This window comes from Zootoca vivipara, chromosome 2, assembly GCF_963506605.1.
Source record: "Zootoca vivipara chromosome 2, rZooViv1.1, whole genome shotgun sequence".
Taxonomy (NCBI): Eukaryota; Metazoa; Chordata; class Lepidosauria; order Squamata; family Lacertidae; genus Zootoca; species Zootoca vivipara.
In genome coordinates this window covers 2,602,430-2,619,455 of record NC_083277.1, presented here as the reverse complement: position 1 = coordinate 2,619,455, position 17,026 = coordinate 2,602,430, and the positions used below count along the sequence as shown (strand labels likewise).

Sequence of the window (17,026 nt, the reverse complement as noted above, 5' to 3'; positions counted from 1 at the left end):
CATTAAAATATCCTGTTCTTCAATCAAGGGAGAAAAAGGTAGACCAGATGTGTCAAAGGTATCTTTTTTGGAGATACCTTTGATTAGACACCGATGGTATGTGAGGCTCCAGATGTTATTAATCCAATATTGTTATTTTAGAGGTTTTCTTCCATCATGGGCAATGACTGTAGTCTTAGCTGCTGTGAAAAGAAAGGACATTTATTCTTTAGATTGGAAAGTGCTCCAGATGGTCATAACCACAGCCCAAAAGATTATGGCCATCCTTTCCCATCTCTGGAAGAACTATACAACTCCCGTTGCCTTAAAAAAGCAAATAATATTTTACAGGATTCATCTCATCCAGGATATACCGTAGTCTATTTGCACCATTGCCTTCGGGCAAGAGATACAGAACAATTTAATCAAGAACGAATAGATTAAAAAACAGTTTCTATCCAAGAGCTATAACCATATTAAATGCTGTAACTAAATAATATGATCCCGAGAAGTTGTGATGGGTGTGTATATATGTATGTATGTATGTATGTATGTATGTGTGTCTGTAATTGTGTTTTTATTTTCCCAGGAGGAGGCTTTTCAGTTATAGGAGGGGCGGTGTCGTCTTTAATCGCCGCTCGCAAGAATCGAACCCATGAATTTCTGAATAAATAAACGGGAATATAGAGCTTGCCGGCAGGGAAGGGCATTTGTGTTTGCAGGGAGGGGGGAGGGAATCTCCTGCCCCTCCCCCCTCCCTCTGGGTCAATGAGCCCCGCTTCCTAGAAAGGCAGGAAGTTTTTTTTCGGGGGGGGGAGCAATTTGGAGGGGAGGGGTCTCCATCCTCATTCCCAGAAGAGAAGCCGACTTGGAGAAGAGGAGAAAGAGGTGCCGCATACTTGGGGTTTATTTGGGGGTGGGGGGTGGAGAAGGATTTGCTTTCCCGAGGTGGGAGGGTGGGGGTTAGGAAAGGGAAGCAGAGAGGGGCTCTGCCCTTTCCCTGTGGGAATCAGTGGGGGGGGGAGAGGCTGGATGCTGCCCTTCCTGTTGCAAAGTGGGCTCCTCCTCTCCCAACTTTTTGAAGCGCAGAGATCAAGCCAGGCTCACATGGTGGGGACGGGGGGGGGGCAAGACACTTCAGATAAACTACAAAAGGGTCTCTTCCCCCCCCAGTGCACCCTAACTAGAAAGGGATTTGCAGCCCCACCCTGTGCATGTTGACTCAGAAGTCAGTCCTTCTCCGTTCAAAGGGGTGGCAGCCCCATTCCACCATCAGCCTCCATCTCCCTTCTCACTGCTGCCCCCATGGCTCCCCCCAGGCTCTGCCTCCTGCGGCAGGGGAGGGGTGAGCTCCTCCAGGACCCTGATCTGCCCCCCTCCGAAATCTGCTGCTGAAGCCCCTTCCTCCGTGGGGCGGAGATCGGGAGGGCAAACAGGGGGAGAGGAAGTGGAAGCAGCTGGAGAACAGAGTCGCCTCTGGATTGGGAGAGAGGGAGGAGATTTCGAATTGGGTGGGGGGTGAGAGATGGAGAATGTTAAGGAAGAGGCTGATGTGAGAAGGAAGGGGGAGGCTGTTGTAAGAATTTTAAGGTTTATATATATATAAAATAATTGTTCATAAACATGTACATGAATGTACAGGCACATGTCTGAAGCAGCACAGGAAGACAGGCCTGACTGACACCATTTTGACTCTCTCTCTGACCAGGGGTTCATCTGCAAGGAAGAAGGGGTGGGGATGGGGAAAACCTTCTCATTGTCTCAGGAATTAAAGCTGGCATCCTGAAACCTGAGTGCCAGACAAAAGGGTGTGATTAACTTGCCTGGGAAACAGGGAAATGTAAATCTCTCTCTTTTTTTTTTTACTTGATTAGGTTTTGGGGGCTGGGTCCAGGATGCTCAGATTACTGCCACCAGACCTCCCCTTTCATGATGTATCTATGATGAATTTAGGGAGGGCGGTCTTGGGCTACACCCCTTCTGTGACGTATGGGTGATGCTTCTGGGGGGTGGGCTGAAACCAATTTCAAATTTCTCTTTAAGGGCAGGACACCTTTGTTTGGGGTTCTCCTGTGTGAGGGGAAGGACCCTTGTTGCAAATGCAAAAATAAAGGCTTTGCTTCTCAAAATTCTCTGGTTGGCCTCGGTTATATTATCCTACCGATGGAGAACCCAATAAGGGCTCCTGTGTACCACCATAAGGGAATAAGGGCAGATTTTTTGCTTATAACAAGCCCCCCCCCCAGCTCCCCTTTCAGAAATCCTAGTCTGGCAGGCTGAGGTTGCTTTGGCACAAAGGAAAGAGCCTCTTGGGTTTCCCATGTTAGGGGTGCAGTTGGGGAGGGTTTGCTGTGCTGCTTTTGTGCCCTAAAACCTTTCCATTTCCTGAAGCATGAAAAAGCCCCTCATCAGTTTCTCTCCTGCTTGGGAAGGGAAATGGGCCCATGGATGGCAGGATTTGAAACTGATCAAGGTCTCAGGAGCCCTTTAAAAACCTTCAAGGCAAAGCCTGGAGGAATTAAATACATGCCCCCTCCCCAGCTGGACTTGGGGGAAAGAGGGGGGGGGATGAGTTTTTGATGCTGTTGCTTTCCAAAAAGAGGCCTCTCCAGGTGTCCTCTTGGGACTTTGTAGGAAAGGAGAATTAAAGGACCCAGGGTGGGAGATCTGGCCTGTCTTACACAATTGGCCCAGCGCAGAGGTGCTGAGGGACCTTTTCTGCCGGTTCTGCCAGCCTCACTCCTGCCTGGCCTTGTCCCCATCCAGGTAGCCAGGAGGGTCTTATAATACTGTAGGTGATCTAAAGCCCACCACCTGGGCAATGCTCACACAAGAACCCTGCAAGGTGGGCCAGGATGACAGCATGTTCCGTGTTTGGAACAGGGGTGGAGACCATTACCCAGCCTGAGGGCCACATTTGCTCCTGAGCAGCCTTCCAGGGGCCACTTTCCATTAATGAAATGGGCCAGAGGACAGAGTTGGTGCAGCTATGGAGCTGACTCTGAGCTTTGTCCAGGAGCTTCCTGCCTTCCAGGGTTTTTTTCCAGCCACACAAAAGCCCCCCATGAGGCAGCTGGGAAGTGTTGGAAAGAGGGTGTGGCGCTGGGGAAATTCCTGAGGGCCAGAGAGAGAAAGAGAGAGAGGACTTGAGGGCCAATTTAGCCTCTGGGTCTGAGGTTCCCCATCCTGCAGTTTGGGTGCTGGACTTACACCAGGGAGACCCAATCTCACACCCCCATGCTCAGGAGGGATGCCCTGTAGCCAGTTTGGACCCCCTGATTATTTCTCCTCCTGTCCTTCCTCACAGTGTAGGGAATATAAAAGTGTACATACACAAACACACACACAGGTTCCTAAGAGGAAGGACTAGGGGGCCATAAGCCACTGAACTTCGTATTTGTGTCCCCTAAACTACAATCGATGTTGGCGCATAGAGTGCTCTAAATATTTCCATCTGCTTCGCTTGGATGGAGCTTCTGCAACCTGGCGCCCTCCAGATGTTGGTCGTCTTCCAACTGCAAATTCTGCCCATAAGTTTGCCTTATTTTCTTTATTCTGAATGTATCAAAAGGTCAGAAACTGGTTTCCTGGATGGCTGTTTGGGGGAAAGGAACAGTGAGGTCTCTAGAGGTACTGGCCTTAATGCTTTCTGCGAAGCTTCATTAAGAGTTTGGTATTTGATCCTAGAACTGAAGCAGAATGTCCCCTAAAATCTCAGGCAGCTTATATTATTATAAAGTTCCTGTAGAAAGGATTACATCCTTCCAGTTCCCTGCCTTTGTAATTAGAATTTATGAGTATTAATTTATTAGTATTAGTATTTGTAATCTGTAAAAGGTATGAACTACCGTATCTGTGTAAATGTCTCCCACCCTAATTAAATCCATCTTTCTGAGAACTGCCCTGAGACCTCCGGATATAGTGCGGTATATAAATTCTAAATCTAATAATAATAATAATAATAATAATTTATGCATTGTTCTTCTTAAAGAGCTGCTCCCTGCATTGAAGTGCATCGTGGCAACAGCTAAAAGAGTCCCAGAAGTGGCCCAGTATACGCCTCCTCTTCCTCGGTCCTTTCCACTGGCAACGCAATGGCCTCCAAGACACCCTCTGAACGGTCTCTTCTTAAAGATGGAATGGAAAGAGGGGCCAGGCAGCTTCCTCAGGTAGCAAAAGAGCAACGGGAGCAGGGAGGTGGGAAGAGGCACAGATGGGACAACCCAGCTTTTCTCTGTGTTGAGTGGGGATGATGGAGATCTAAGAGAAACTCGGTTTTCTTCTTCCTCGTCTTTTTCCAGGGTCTGGTGACCTTTGAGGAGGTGGCCGTGTTTTTTACGGAGGAGGAGTGGGCTCTGCTGGATCCAGGCCAAAGAGCTTTGCACAAGGAAGTCATGGGTGAGAATTATGAGATGGTGGCCTCTCTAGGTAAGGAAACATTCTTATTCCTCTAGGCTGTTAGATGTTGGAGGTGTGAATCTGATGTTTGAGCCATTAATTCATGCTGTGTCTTCTTCTTTGGCGACCCCTCGTAGCCGTGTAACATTGTCTTCCATGAACATAGTCTTAACCATGTGTCAAATAAGTTCAATTCTATTTTTTAAAAAATAATTTTTATTAAATTTTACAATTTGAAAGAAAAGACATGCCTCCGCCCCCCGCCCCCGCCGGACTTCCCTCAACTCGGTCTTCTGGTTTGTTTTCCAGTTATCATTTCCTGCTTATTTTACTTTCTCAGTTTTACTTGTTTACCTTCCCAGTTGTTGGTATGATTTAAGTTCATATTACAGTGGTACCTTGGATTAAGAACTGAATTCGTTCTGGAGGTCCGTTCTTAACCTGAAACTGTTCTTAACCTGAGGTACCGTTTTAGCTAATGGGGCCTCCCACTGCTGCCCTGCCGCCACTGTGCAATTTCTGTTCTCATCCTGAAGCAAAGTTCTTAACCTGAGCTATTATTTCTGGGTTCGCAGAGTCTGTAACCCGAAGCTTCTGTAACCCAAAGCTTCTGTACCACTGTATTCCATTATTAACTTATCAACATTTTTGTTAATTGTAAGTGTTTACTCAAAACCTGCTAATGAGTCCAATTCCTTGCCTTGTTTCTGTAGATAAGGCCTGAATGGTTCCCAGTCTTCTTTAAATATTTTGTTGTCCTTATTTCGAAGTCTTTCAGTTAATTTTGCCATTCCAGCATATTCCAAAAGTTTTTCTTCTTTAGTTGGTATTTTATCACTTTTCCATCCTTGCGCTAATAGAATCCTTGCTGCCGTTGTCGCATACAGCAAAAGTTTTAGTTTCACTTTTGGCAGATCCTGACCCAGGATACCTAGCAAAAAGGCTTCTGGGCTGTTAACAAAAATAATCTTAAACATCTTTTTCATTTCGTTAGATATCGTTTCCCCAAATCCTTTAATTATTTTACAATTCCACCACGAATGAAACAAAGTACAGTACCTTCCTTTTCTTTTCTTTTCTAATACTTATTAGAGCCTGTTCTATACATTTTAACCGTTTTCATAGGTGTAATATACCATCGGTACATCATTTTCATATCATTCTCTTTTAACAAAGTACAATCAGTAAATTTCAAATTCACTCTCTGTGGGGTTGATTTAGAAAATGGCATGGCACACCCACCGGCCCTCAGGATTAGGAAGTGTAATACTGGCAAGCCAGTACAATGACAGGTCAGGGGGTAAAGGCATAGGTCAGTTGTACTGGGTGAGTCTTGGTGGATCTGGAAAGATTGGGATAGATCTGGCTGAAGCAGGCTTGACAGGAGAAGACCAGGATGGGTCAAACTTGGGTTAGGGAGAAACAATGGAAGCAAGTAGAGCCTTGGAAAAGTACTGAGTGTCACAAGATTGAGAGGAGGGGGGTGTTTAAAGAGCAGGGCATGTGACAGGTACATGATGTGTGGGATGTGCAGTTCACCACTTCCTTCACGGTGGAAATTTTGGGGTGTTGGCAGGAAGTGACATGTACCTGAACATTACTATGCATGAGGTTATACTTTGTAATTGGTTGGAAGCTGCATTACAAGTTAATCATTAGCTGTCAAAGTTGCTGTCAATAAATACAGGCTCCCGAGCTCCGCCCAGGGTTGGCCTTTGGGGAACTCAGCCTTATCTCCCACCTCGTTATTGGATTATCCATTACTACAACTCTCCATAATTTTTCCCAGTCCTCCATTTGTATATTATGTCCTATGTCTTGTGCCCACTTAATCATTACATATTTTACTTATTCTTCTTTGGCCTCCCTTTCTAATAATATATTTTACATCTTTTTTAGTGTTTTCATCTACAATCTCTTTTTGGAATCTAGAAACCGTGTAGCTAAACCCCTTTTTATTGTCTTGTTTAAACACCTCGTTTAGCTGTCGATATTGCAACCAATCATACTCATATTCTCTTAATATTCTCTCAAAGTCCTTAAGTTTCAATTTCCCCTCTTTCTCCTCTAACAAATCTCTATGTTGGCCACTCCCCTTCCTTATTTTGTTTTTTAACTGATATTATTCATTTTGGGGACAGTGTGGTGGATTAGTGCTTGCTGAGGATTCCGGTGCATTGGGGGTTAAACTATCCCTCCAATGATGGGCAGTTCTCCAGGAGGCGGAACTAGACTGTGTTTGAAAACAAAAGAGGAATAACGGTTAGGGGGAGTCAGTTGGGAGGAGAGGAGTCGGTTGGAGAAGGTGGATAGGGAGTGTGGGGAGTGAGGAGGTTAGGTTTGGAGGGATGAAATGCTATATTAAGTCTGGTCATTGGCCATCTTTGCTTGGGTTGATGGTACTTAGAGTCCAACCACATCTGAAGGGCCATAGATGCTTCACCTCAGCGTAGAAGGTTTCTCTTGGTGCGCAATGTTACATGGGAGTTGAAGGTAGAACTGGATACTAAGGGTTCTTGAGCCTATTTGCAGATTTCCTTTCCTTTCCTAAAAATGTAGTACATAGGAGAGGGCTGAATACTGGAGGTGTTAAAAGAAGAGGAAGTGGTGATTTAGTCTTGCTGTGTGTTAATTTCTCTTGTTCTCTTCCTTCAATACCTAACAATATTCTCTTTCCCCCAACTTTAAACCAGGTGATGGAGGAGGCAATCAAAATATTGAAGGGCCATCTGCAAAGTACTTCAGTGTGAGTGAACACCTTAGCACACATCTACAAACTAACACAGGGGATAAACCTTTTAAATGTATGAAGTGCGGAAAGAGCTTCAGTCGCAGTGCAATCCTTACTAGACATCAACGGATTCACACAGGGGATAAACCTTTTAAATGTATGGAGTGTGGAAAGAGCTTCAGTCGCAGTGCAATCCTTACTATACATCAACAAACTCACACCGGGGAGAAACCCTTTAAATGCATGGAGTGTGGAAAGGGTTTTGGTTTGAGTAAAATTCTTAGAAGACATCTACGAACTCACACAGGAGAGAAACCTTTTAAATGTATGGAGTGTGGAAAGAGCTTCAGTGAAAATGGAGGACTTACTATACATCAACGAATTCACACCAGGGAGAAACCCTTTAAATGCATGGAGTGCGGAAAAAGTTTTGCTTATACTTTCAGCCTTAGAAATCACCAGCTAACGCACAAACGGGAAAAACCCTATAAATGTATGGATTGTGGAAAGGGTTTTGGTGATAGTAAAATTCTTAGAAGACATCTACGAACTCACACAGGAGAGAAACCTTTTAAATGTATGGAGTGTGGAAAGAGCTTCAGGGAAAAGGCAAAACTTACTAGACATCAACGGACTCACACAGGGGAGAAACCATATAAATGTTTGGAGTGTGGAAAGAGCTTCAGTCAAAATGGAAAACTTACTATACATCAACGGATTCACACAGGGGAGAAACCATATAAATGTTTGGAGTGTGGAAAGAGCTTCAGACGGTGTTCACACCTTACTGTACATCAACGGACTCACACAGAGGCGAAACCCTTTGAATGTGTGGTGTGCGGAAAGAGCTTCCGTCAAAATGGAACACTTACTATACATCAACAGACTCACACAGGGGAGAAACCCTTTAAATGCGTGGTGTGCGGAAAGTGCTTCCGTCAAAATGGAGCACTTACTATACATCAACGAATTCACACAGGTGAGAAACCATTTAAATGTGTGGAGTGTGGAAAGAGCTTCCGTCAAAATGGAGCACTTACTATACATCAACGAATTCACACAGAGGAGAAACCCTTTAAATGTATGGTGTGCGGAAAGCGCTTCCGTCAAAATGGAACACTTACTAGACATCAACGAATTCACACAGGCGAGAAACCATTTAGATGTATGGAGTGTGGGAAGGGTTTCATTGAGAGTAGAGCTCTAAGAAATCACCAACGAACTCACACGGCAAAAACCATTTAAATATTATAATATGATAATATTTTATTCTCTTGTTAATTATGCCGTTTTAAATGTGTATTTTATATTTGACTTCACTTAGGAATGTTTTAAAAATGTTTTAAGATTATTATTTTTTGTTAACTTGTTATATATGTATTCTGTAGTTGGCCTCCATTAGAAATCTTTAAGATAATATTTTAGTTTCCTGTTAATTATGTTGCTTTGACTGTATACTTTATATTGATCTTTTTTCAGAAATGTTTGATTCTGGATTGTTTTATAGATGTTTTAATATTCTGTAAACAGCCTTGAGATTTTTCTTAAAATATAAAGCAGTATAGAAATGAAATAAATAATAATTAGTAATAATAATCATCATCATCATCATGTATGGAGTGTTAGAAAACATCAGCAAGCTCACAGAGAAGCAACTGTTTAAATGGAAGGAGTGTGGAAAGTATTTCAAATTATAATTGAGTTCTTCTGTCTAGTCCACCTCCCAGGTATAAGAACAGCAGCATAAACCACATTTTTATAGTTTCAATAAGGAACAATGAAAACACAGAAAGATCGGAAAGTAATACTTAAACTATCCTACGTTGTTTATATTTTATACATTCATTGCTTTATGATTCATGGCTTCATTAACGGCAAAGGGCATAAAATACCTGGTGGCAGCTTGAATAAAGGAGGTGCTGAGGGGAAGAACCAACATGGGGAGGGAAGGTGGCACAGAGAAATGTGGGCATTGCCAGTGGTTTCAGGAGAGCCATTAACGGTCTGTGAGCACCTAGAAAGGAACGCTGTGATCACTAAAAGTCAGCATGGGTTTCTGAAAAATAAGTCATGTCAGACTAATCTGATCTCATTTTTTGACAGAATTACAAGCCTGGTAGATGAAGGGAACGCTGTGGATGTAGCCTATCTTGATTTCAGCAAGGCCTTTGGCAAGGTGCCCCATGATATTCTTGTAAAGAAGTGGGCTAGACAATGCTACCATTCAGTGGATTTGTAACTGGCTGACTGACCGAACCCAAAGGGTGCTCATCAATGGCTCCTCTTCATCCTGGAGAGAAGTGACTAGTGGGGTGCCACAGGGTTCTGTCTTGGGCCCAGTCTTATTCAACATCTTTATCAATGACTTGGATGATGGGCTTGAGGGCATCCTGAGCAAGTTTGCAGATGACACCAAATTGGGAGTGGTGGCTAATACCCCAGAGGACAGGATCACACTTGAAAATGACCTTAACAGATTAGACAACTGGGCCAAAGCAAACAAGATGAATTTTAACAAGGAGAAATGTACCGTACTACACTTGGGCAAATAAAATGAAAGGCACAAATACAGGATGGGTGACACCTGGCTTGAGAGCAGTACATGTGAAAAGGATCTAGGAGTCCTAGTAGACCACAAACTTGACATGAGTCAACAGTGTGATGCAGCAGCTAGAAAAGCCAATGCAATTCTGGGCTGCATCAATAGGAGTATAGCATCTAGATCTAGGGAAGTAATAGTACCACTGTATTCTGCTCTGGTCAGACCTTACCTGGAGTACTGTGTCCAGTTCTTGGCACCACAGTTCAAGAAGGATACTGACAAGCTGGAACGTGTCCAGAGGAGGGCAACCAAAATGGTCAAAGGCCTGGAAACGATGCCTTTTGAGGAACGGCTTAGGGAGCTGGGTATGTTTAGCCTGGAGAAGAGAAGGTTAAGGGGTGATATGATAGCTATGTTCAAATATATAAAAGGATGTCATATAGAGGAGGGAGAAAGGTTTTTTCCTGCTGCTCCAGAGAAGCGGACACGGAGCAATGGATTCAAGCTACAAGAAAGAAGATTCCACCTAAACATTAGGAAGAACTTCCTGACAGTAAGAGCTGTTCGGCAGTGGAATTTGCTGCCAAGAAGTGTGGTGGAGTCTCCTTCTTTGGAGGTCTTTAAGCAGAGGCTTGACAGGCATATGTCAAGAATGCTTTGATGGTATTTTTTGTTTGGCAGGGGGTTGGACTGGATGGCCCTTGTGGTCTCTTCCAACTCTATGATTCTATGATTTCCCTGAGGACAGAGGAATCCCTGTGCCCCAGTAATTAGCCCATCTTTCAGAAATCTGTAGAAAGAGCAGGAAGTATAGGAGGCCAAAAGCAGAGTTCATCTGGAGCTGCTCCTCCCTCTGCCAGCATTGAGCATTTGCCCATGACATGAAGCAGCCACAGCAGGTGCTGCAAGCTGCCCACAGTTGGACTTCACCCCCCAAAGACCCCCTCCTCCATCGCCACAGGGTGCCACAGGGTGTCTTGGTCTGCTGAGCATTTTACCTGGGACCACATTCTGCATGCAAAGTGACTTTTTTACGCTGTTTGTTATAGCTTTTATCAACCCGACCCATCAAGGGTTAACTCAGACTCTATGTCTGACTGACATTCCAGGAGGGGAGGGGAATGGTTGAATGTTTAAAAGAAGGGAGAGCCGTTTTGTCAGTTGAGAGGGTGCTGGGGGAGCTGAAGTGTGAGGGTGGTTGAAAAGAAGATCTAGGAGAGTAGGTTTAGGTTAGGTAGTTGTTAGGTTATCTAATACAGGAGTAACAAGGTTATTGCCGTTGAAACTAAGCTTGTCCAACAGGAATACCTTAAAGCAACCATTACGTTCTTGAGAAGTAACATTTCCAGTGTTAAAGTGTAAAAACATGCTGATTCCCGTGTAGCAGGGGCCCAAAGGGCCCCAATTAAGGTGATAATGTAAATCCCTATAAATTCTAGAATATGCTTATAATAGTGAATTATGGGAACTTGTTGCTTTAAGAAACTGATGATCTAGCAAGATGCCGTTCTTTTACAAGAACAGAAGGTCAGCTAACACACAAATTACAAAGAAATAATTTATAAGCTAGAACACAAATTGTTACATAGAACACGTAACACAGGTTCCCAACACGCATACTATCTCACAAATGTAACATCTTATTGAGAATCAGAGGCCTAGCTAGCAATCCTTGGCCTAGTTAGCAATGGTTATTGCGCATGCGTATTAGATTAGGTAATGACATACGTATTAAATATGAAATGAGACAATGATGAATATTAAAATATTAAATGATGTAATGCTTTATGTGATTGGTTAAATCAAAATCCTTTGTCTGAAATGTTATAAATTCCTGCCCGACCTTTGGGCGGGGTTGCAGTATTCCGAAAAGATTCGACTGTAACCTTATTGCTTTGCAATAAACAAAATGGACTCCAAAAGGCTAAGGGGAGCAATAGGGGGGAGGTTCGGTTTACCCCATACCATCTCTGTTAGTTCTTTTAATAAGTGAGAGGTAGAATAAATAAGGTCTTTCGTAACACAAAGCATTGAATTTGAGACCTAACAAAATATGTTTAAAGATATGGTGTGTGGAAAGAGCTTCACTAAAGGTTTAATGTACATCTATGAACTCACATGGGAGAAACTTTCAATGTTTGGAGTGCTTCCATGAGAGTGGAGCACTTACAAAACACCAAGAAACTCACAGAGAAGAAACCATTTAAATGGAAGGAGTGTGGATAGTGCTTCAGTTCAGTTCATTATGTACCAGAGTAACACCTTGCGAATGCTTCGCATAACAAGCTCCGCTAACCCAGAAGTAGGTGCTCCTGGAAGCAAACTTTGCCCCGGGATGTGAGCACATGCAGCGGGAGGCCCCATTAGCAAAAGCATACCTCGGGTTAAGAACAGTTTCATGTTAAGAACAGACATATCAATTGTGTTGTAACCATAGCTGCCAAGTTATCCCTTTTTTACAGGGATTTTCCCTTATGCTGAATAGGCTTCCTCGCGAGAAAAGCGAAAACTTGGCAGCTATGGTTGTAACCCGGATTCTGGGAGGGAAGGAGGACAGACAGACAGACAGCCGGCTGTGCACAACTTGCGAAGGGTTAAATCGAACAGAACTGGAGTCCTAGAGAGGACAGGAAGTAGAGAGACGGAGCAGGTCCTCCAGAGCAGAACCCCCTCCCTCCGTGCTCGGTCTCTTCCGGCATCTCTTGTCTCTTGTCTCCTCCTCGTGCTGCCTCGGTTTCCCTCCTGGGAAGAATCCGGTGAGTCTCCTCTCTCTTCCCCCCTGGGGTGCCCGTGGGAGAAGGGGGGTCCCAGGGCTGCAGGGTGTGTGTGTTCTGCTTCTGAATGGCAGGGGGAGATCCCCAAGTTTGGGAGCAGAGGGTCCTGCCCCCCCAATTCCTCTCTGCCAAGCCAGGGAGGGGGCGAGTTTCCAGGAGGTCTGCCGCTCTGTTCTTCCTTTGCATCTTCCCTCTTTGGGGGAAGGAGGGAGGGGTCTGGGGGGGAAGGGCATGCCCAGAATCCCCCTTTCAATGGAGGAGCCCCTGCCAGGCCGTCAAACTACAAGAAAGAAGATTCCACCTAAACATTAGGAAGAACTTCCTGACAGTAAGAGCTGTTCGGCAGTGGAATTTGCTACCAAGGAGTGTGGTGGAGTCTCCTTCTTTGGAGGTCTTGAAGCAGAGGCTTGACAGGCATATGTCAAGAATGCTTTGATGGTGTTTCCTGCTTGGCAGGGGGTTGGACTGGATGGCCCTTGTGGTCTCTTCCAACTCTATGATTCTTTGATTTGCTCCTGGCAGATCCCCCTCCAGATCTGCTCAGGTCTCCAGCCCAGAGCCTCAAGGGAAGCCTCTCTGGGCAGGTGCAACGCCTGGGGCTCCTCCTGGGCTGGGAAAAAGGAGAGAGCGAGAGGGCTGGGCTGGCTGCACTCGGCTTGCCAGGGTTTAAAGGAACTGAGCTGCATTCCTTGAGAGGAGAGGATGGAAAGCCGCTTTAAGGACCCCAAGGCCTTGTCTTTAGGGGGATCAGGCAATCCAAGGAGGAGAAGGAGAGGGCTCTGGGCAGGCACCCCCAAACTCGGCCCTCCTGGTGTTTTGGGACTACAACTCCCATCATCCCCAGCTACCAGGACCAGTGGTCAGGGATGATGGGAGTTGTAGTCCCAAAACATCTGGAGGGCCGAGTTATGGGATGCCTGGCTCTGGGTGGCAGGTCTGCAAACTTTTCTCTCACTCTGATCCCAGAGTGAGCTTTCAAGGATGTTCTGCATCCTGGAGTTTCTCTGCAGCTGCTGCTATTCGAAAACAAGCCCATGCCCTTTGGAGTCACCCGGTCGCCCCTCCCTTCCCAAAGGAGAAACACCAGTCTTGTCTCAACTGCGGAATGCTTTATTTACATTACCTTTCACAGTGTGTAGGTAAAACTGGAGCTCCCTCCCACAGGAGCCAGGGATTGGAGGGAAATATGACAATCTATACAGAACACATGGCAAGCATGATGGTGAATAGTCTCTTAGAAAAATGTAAGATACAGAAGGGGACATGTCCTCTTTCACCACTTTTATGTATTATCAAGAAGAATAAGGAAAACTCCAGATATAAAAGGAGTTAAGGGCGGGGCAACAAAATGCCAAACTGAAGGCCTCTACAGATGATGTGGTGTTATCTTTAGGGGAACCTCTTAGTAGTGTATTAGAAGCAATAAGGCTGCTTGGAAATGCTGCAGATTTTGGAATAAGTGGGGGGAAACTAAGGTGTGAGTGAAAAACATGGATGTGCAGTCAAAAAATGAATTACAGAGAGTGAGTGGATAAAGAGTAAAATGAAATATATTGGAGTATGGTTAACAGCATAAACAACAACCCTGATATATTTCAAGATAATTATGTTAAAATCATGAACTTCAAAATAATATATATATATATATATACCATCAAAGCATTCCTTACAGAGGGCTGTCAAGCCTCTCCTTAAAGACCTCCAAAGAAGGAGGCTTCAAAGAAGGAGATGGTGTATAAGCACACGCGATATCTGAGGAGGGGGGGTGTATCAGTCTCATATTTCAAAAAATGTGGCATCACCAGCTCCTCTGCTTCCACATACAGATTTGGTCCCCATGCAACCCCAGACAGAGGCAAATATGGCCACAACACCTTCCTGGCTTGTAATGAGAGAGCTCAAAGAGCGTCAACAGGGCTCTCCATACAAAGCACCTACCGTGTTTATCCGAAAATAAGACACCGTCTTATATTTATTTTTCCTTTAAAAAAACAACCCCACATTGGCTTATTTTCAGGGGATGTCTTATTTTTTATTACGTGTCCAGCCTTGCCTCTTCCTTGGGGCCCTCCAGAACTGCGCCTATCATTATGTCTTATTTTCGGGGTATGGCTTATATTGCAGAAATGCTTAGAAATCCTGTTATGGCTCATTTTATGGGTATGTCTTATTTTAGGAGAAACAGGGTAGCATGGGAGCACCTACATGTAATAGCTACTCTGCTATTTTCTGCCCATGCTCTGGGGTTGCATTTTTCAGGCTTGGGGACAGGATGGTGACTGGTTTTTGCACCAAGTTCTGTCAATTATACCCACTGAGTTCAATGGGCCACTACTGTGCAGACCATGCCAGGCTTACGAAGTGGGGCAAGGAGCATACAGAAGAAATTGGAATCACTGGAGATGTTTAGAAATGGGGCCTCTCTTGGGAAGGGGCTGCCCCATGTGTGCTTCTCCAGGGGCAGGAGAATATCTAGGGCAAGAGAATCCCTGCAGGGCCTCTGAGGCTCCCTTTGCTTCTTCCTCTCTCCCAGGACCCTGCAGCTTGTTTTGGCTTCTCAGGAAGGATGGAAGAGACGGATCCTGCAAAGCTAGTAAGGATGGAAGGGGGAAGATGGACTGTTGACCTGGTCAGGTTGTCTCCTGCATCCTTCCCCACAACCTCTGAGCGTTCCCTCCCAGGGACCTCTAAGAGATCTGGTGAGTTTCAGGGGAGTGAAGATGGGGACATGGGTGGATGGAGCAGTAGAGGTATTGGAGCTTGCTCAGTTTGGGGGTGACGGGGGAGGCAGACAGGCAGATAAACAGGAGAGAACAGAGAACATTCAACATCGCATAGTCAAATAAATGCCTAGTCAGGAGTTCTTGTGGCCATTGTGTTTAGATTAAGTGTGAGTTATAGTCACTTTTCCTCTTCTGTCACCAATGAAACAATACAGAGTTACTCTACTCTTGAACATGGGAGGGAGGTTCAAAGTGAAGAAAGTGATTTACGTATAAATTAAAATTTAGACCAATCAGATTGAGATAACTGCTGATGGGGAGTGTGGAGGTGAAGATGTTGCTGCTTGATTCACAGACGATTTGCTGGATCTTGACCAGAGAACTCTGCATAAGGAAGTCAAGGAGGAGAATCGTGGCATCATGGACCCTCTTGGTAATGCTTCCTGTTTAGATCATAATATCAGTTTTGAAATTAAGCAAGTAACTTAGGTTTTGAAATCCCATACATACATCTATGTGATGAACCTCCACTATTTGGATGGAGACCAACAGCAACCCTAACCCAACAGAATCATAGAGTGAGGTCTGACCAGAGCAGAATACAGTGGTACTATTACTTCCCTAGATCTAGATGCTATACTCCTATTGATGCAGCCAAGAATTGCATTGGCTTTTTTAGCTGCTGCATCACACTGCTGACTCATGTCAAGTTTGTGGTCTACCAGGACTCCTAGATCCTTTTCACATGTACTGCTCTCAAGCCAGGTGTCTCCCATCCTGTATTTGTGCCTCTCATTTTTTTTTGCCCAAGTGTAGTACTTTACATTTCTCCTTGTTAAAATTAATCTTGTTTGCTTTGGCCCAGTTGTCTAATCTGTTAAGGTCATTTTGAAGTGTGATCCTGTCCTCTGGGGTATTAGCCACCCCTCCCAATTTGGTGTCATCTGCAAACCTGCCCAGGATGTCCTCAAGCCCATCATCCAAGTCATTGATAAAGATGTTGAATAAGACTGGGCCCAAGACAGAACCCTGTGGCACCCCACTAGTCACTACTCTCCAGGATGAGCAGGAGCCATTGATGAGCACCCTTTGGGTTCGGTCAGTAAGCCAATTATAAATCCATTGAATGGTAGCATTGTCTAGCCCACATTTTACCAGCTTCTTTACAATATCATGGGGCACCTTGTCAAAGGCCTTGCTGAAATCAAGATAGGCTACATCCACAGCATTCCCTTCATCTACCAGGCTTGTAATTCTGTCAAAAAATGAGATCAGATTAGTCTGACATACCCTATTTTTCAGAAACCCATGCTGACTTTTAGTGATCACAGCGTTCCTTTCTAGGTGCTCACAGACCGTTAATGGCTCTCCTGAAACCACTGGCAATGCCCACATTTCCCTGAGCCACCTTCCCTCCCCATGTTGGTTCTTCCCCTTAGCACCTCCTTTATTCAAGCTGCCACCAGGGATTTTATCCCCTTTGCCATTAATGAAGCCATGAATTATAAAGCAATGAATGTATAAAATATAAACAACGTAGGATAGTTTAAGGATTACTTTCCGATCTTTCTGTGTTTTCATTGTTCCTTATTGAAACTATAAAAATGTGGTTTATGCTGCTGTTCTTATACCTGGGAGGTGGACTAGAAGAACTCCATTATAATTTGAAATACTTTCCACACTCCTTCCATTTAAACAGTTGCTTCAAAGGCCTTGCTGAAATCAAGATAGGCTATATCCACAGCATTTCCTTTATCTACCAGGCTTGTAATTCTGTCAAAAAATGAGATCAGATTAGTCTGACATGACTTATTTTTCAGAAACCCATGCTGACTTTTAGTGATCACAGCGTTTCTTTCTAGGTGCTCACAGACCGTTT

At 44.6% G+C, this 17,026-nt stretch overlaps 1 protein-coding gene across 1 annotated transcript in view; it reads left to right on the top strand.

Annotated features, from left to right (window-relative positions):
• The first annotated feature begins 809 nt into the window (after positions 1–809).
• LOC132591108 (zinc finger protein 850-like) overlaps positions 810–17,026 on the top strand; it is a 30,028-nt gene continuing 13,811 nt past the window's right edge. Inside the window, exons 1-4 of the mRNA XM_060268911.1 lie at positions 810–867; positions 3,971–4,148; positions 4,281–4,407; positions 7,071–8,140. Coding sequence (XP_060124894.1) covers positions 4,074–4,148; positions 4,281–4,407; positions 7,071–8,140 — 1,272 coding nt within the window. The 5' untranslated portion in view covers positions 810–867; positions 3,971–4,073. The remainder of the gene's footprint in view (positions 868–3,970; positions 4,149–4,280; positions 4,408–7,070; positions 8,141–17,026) is intronic.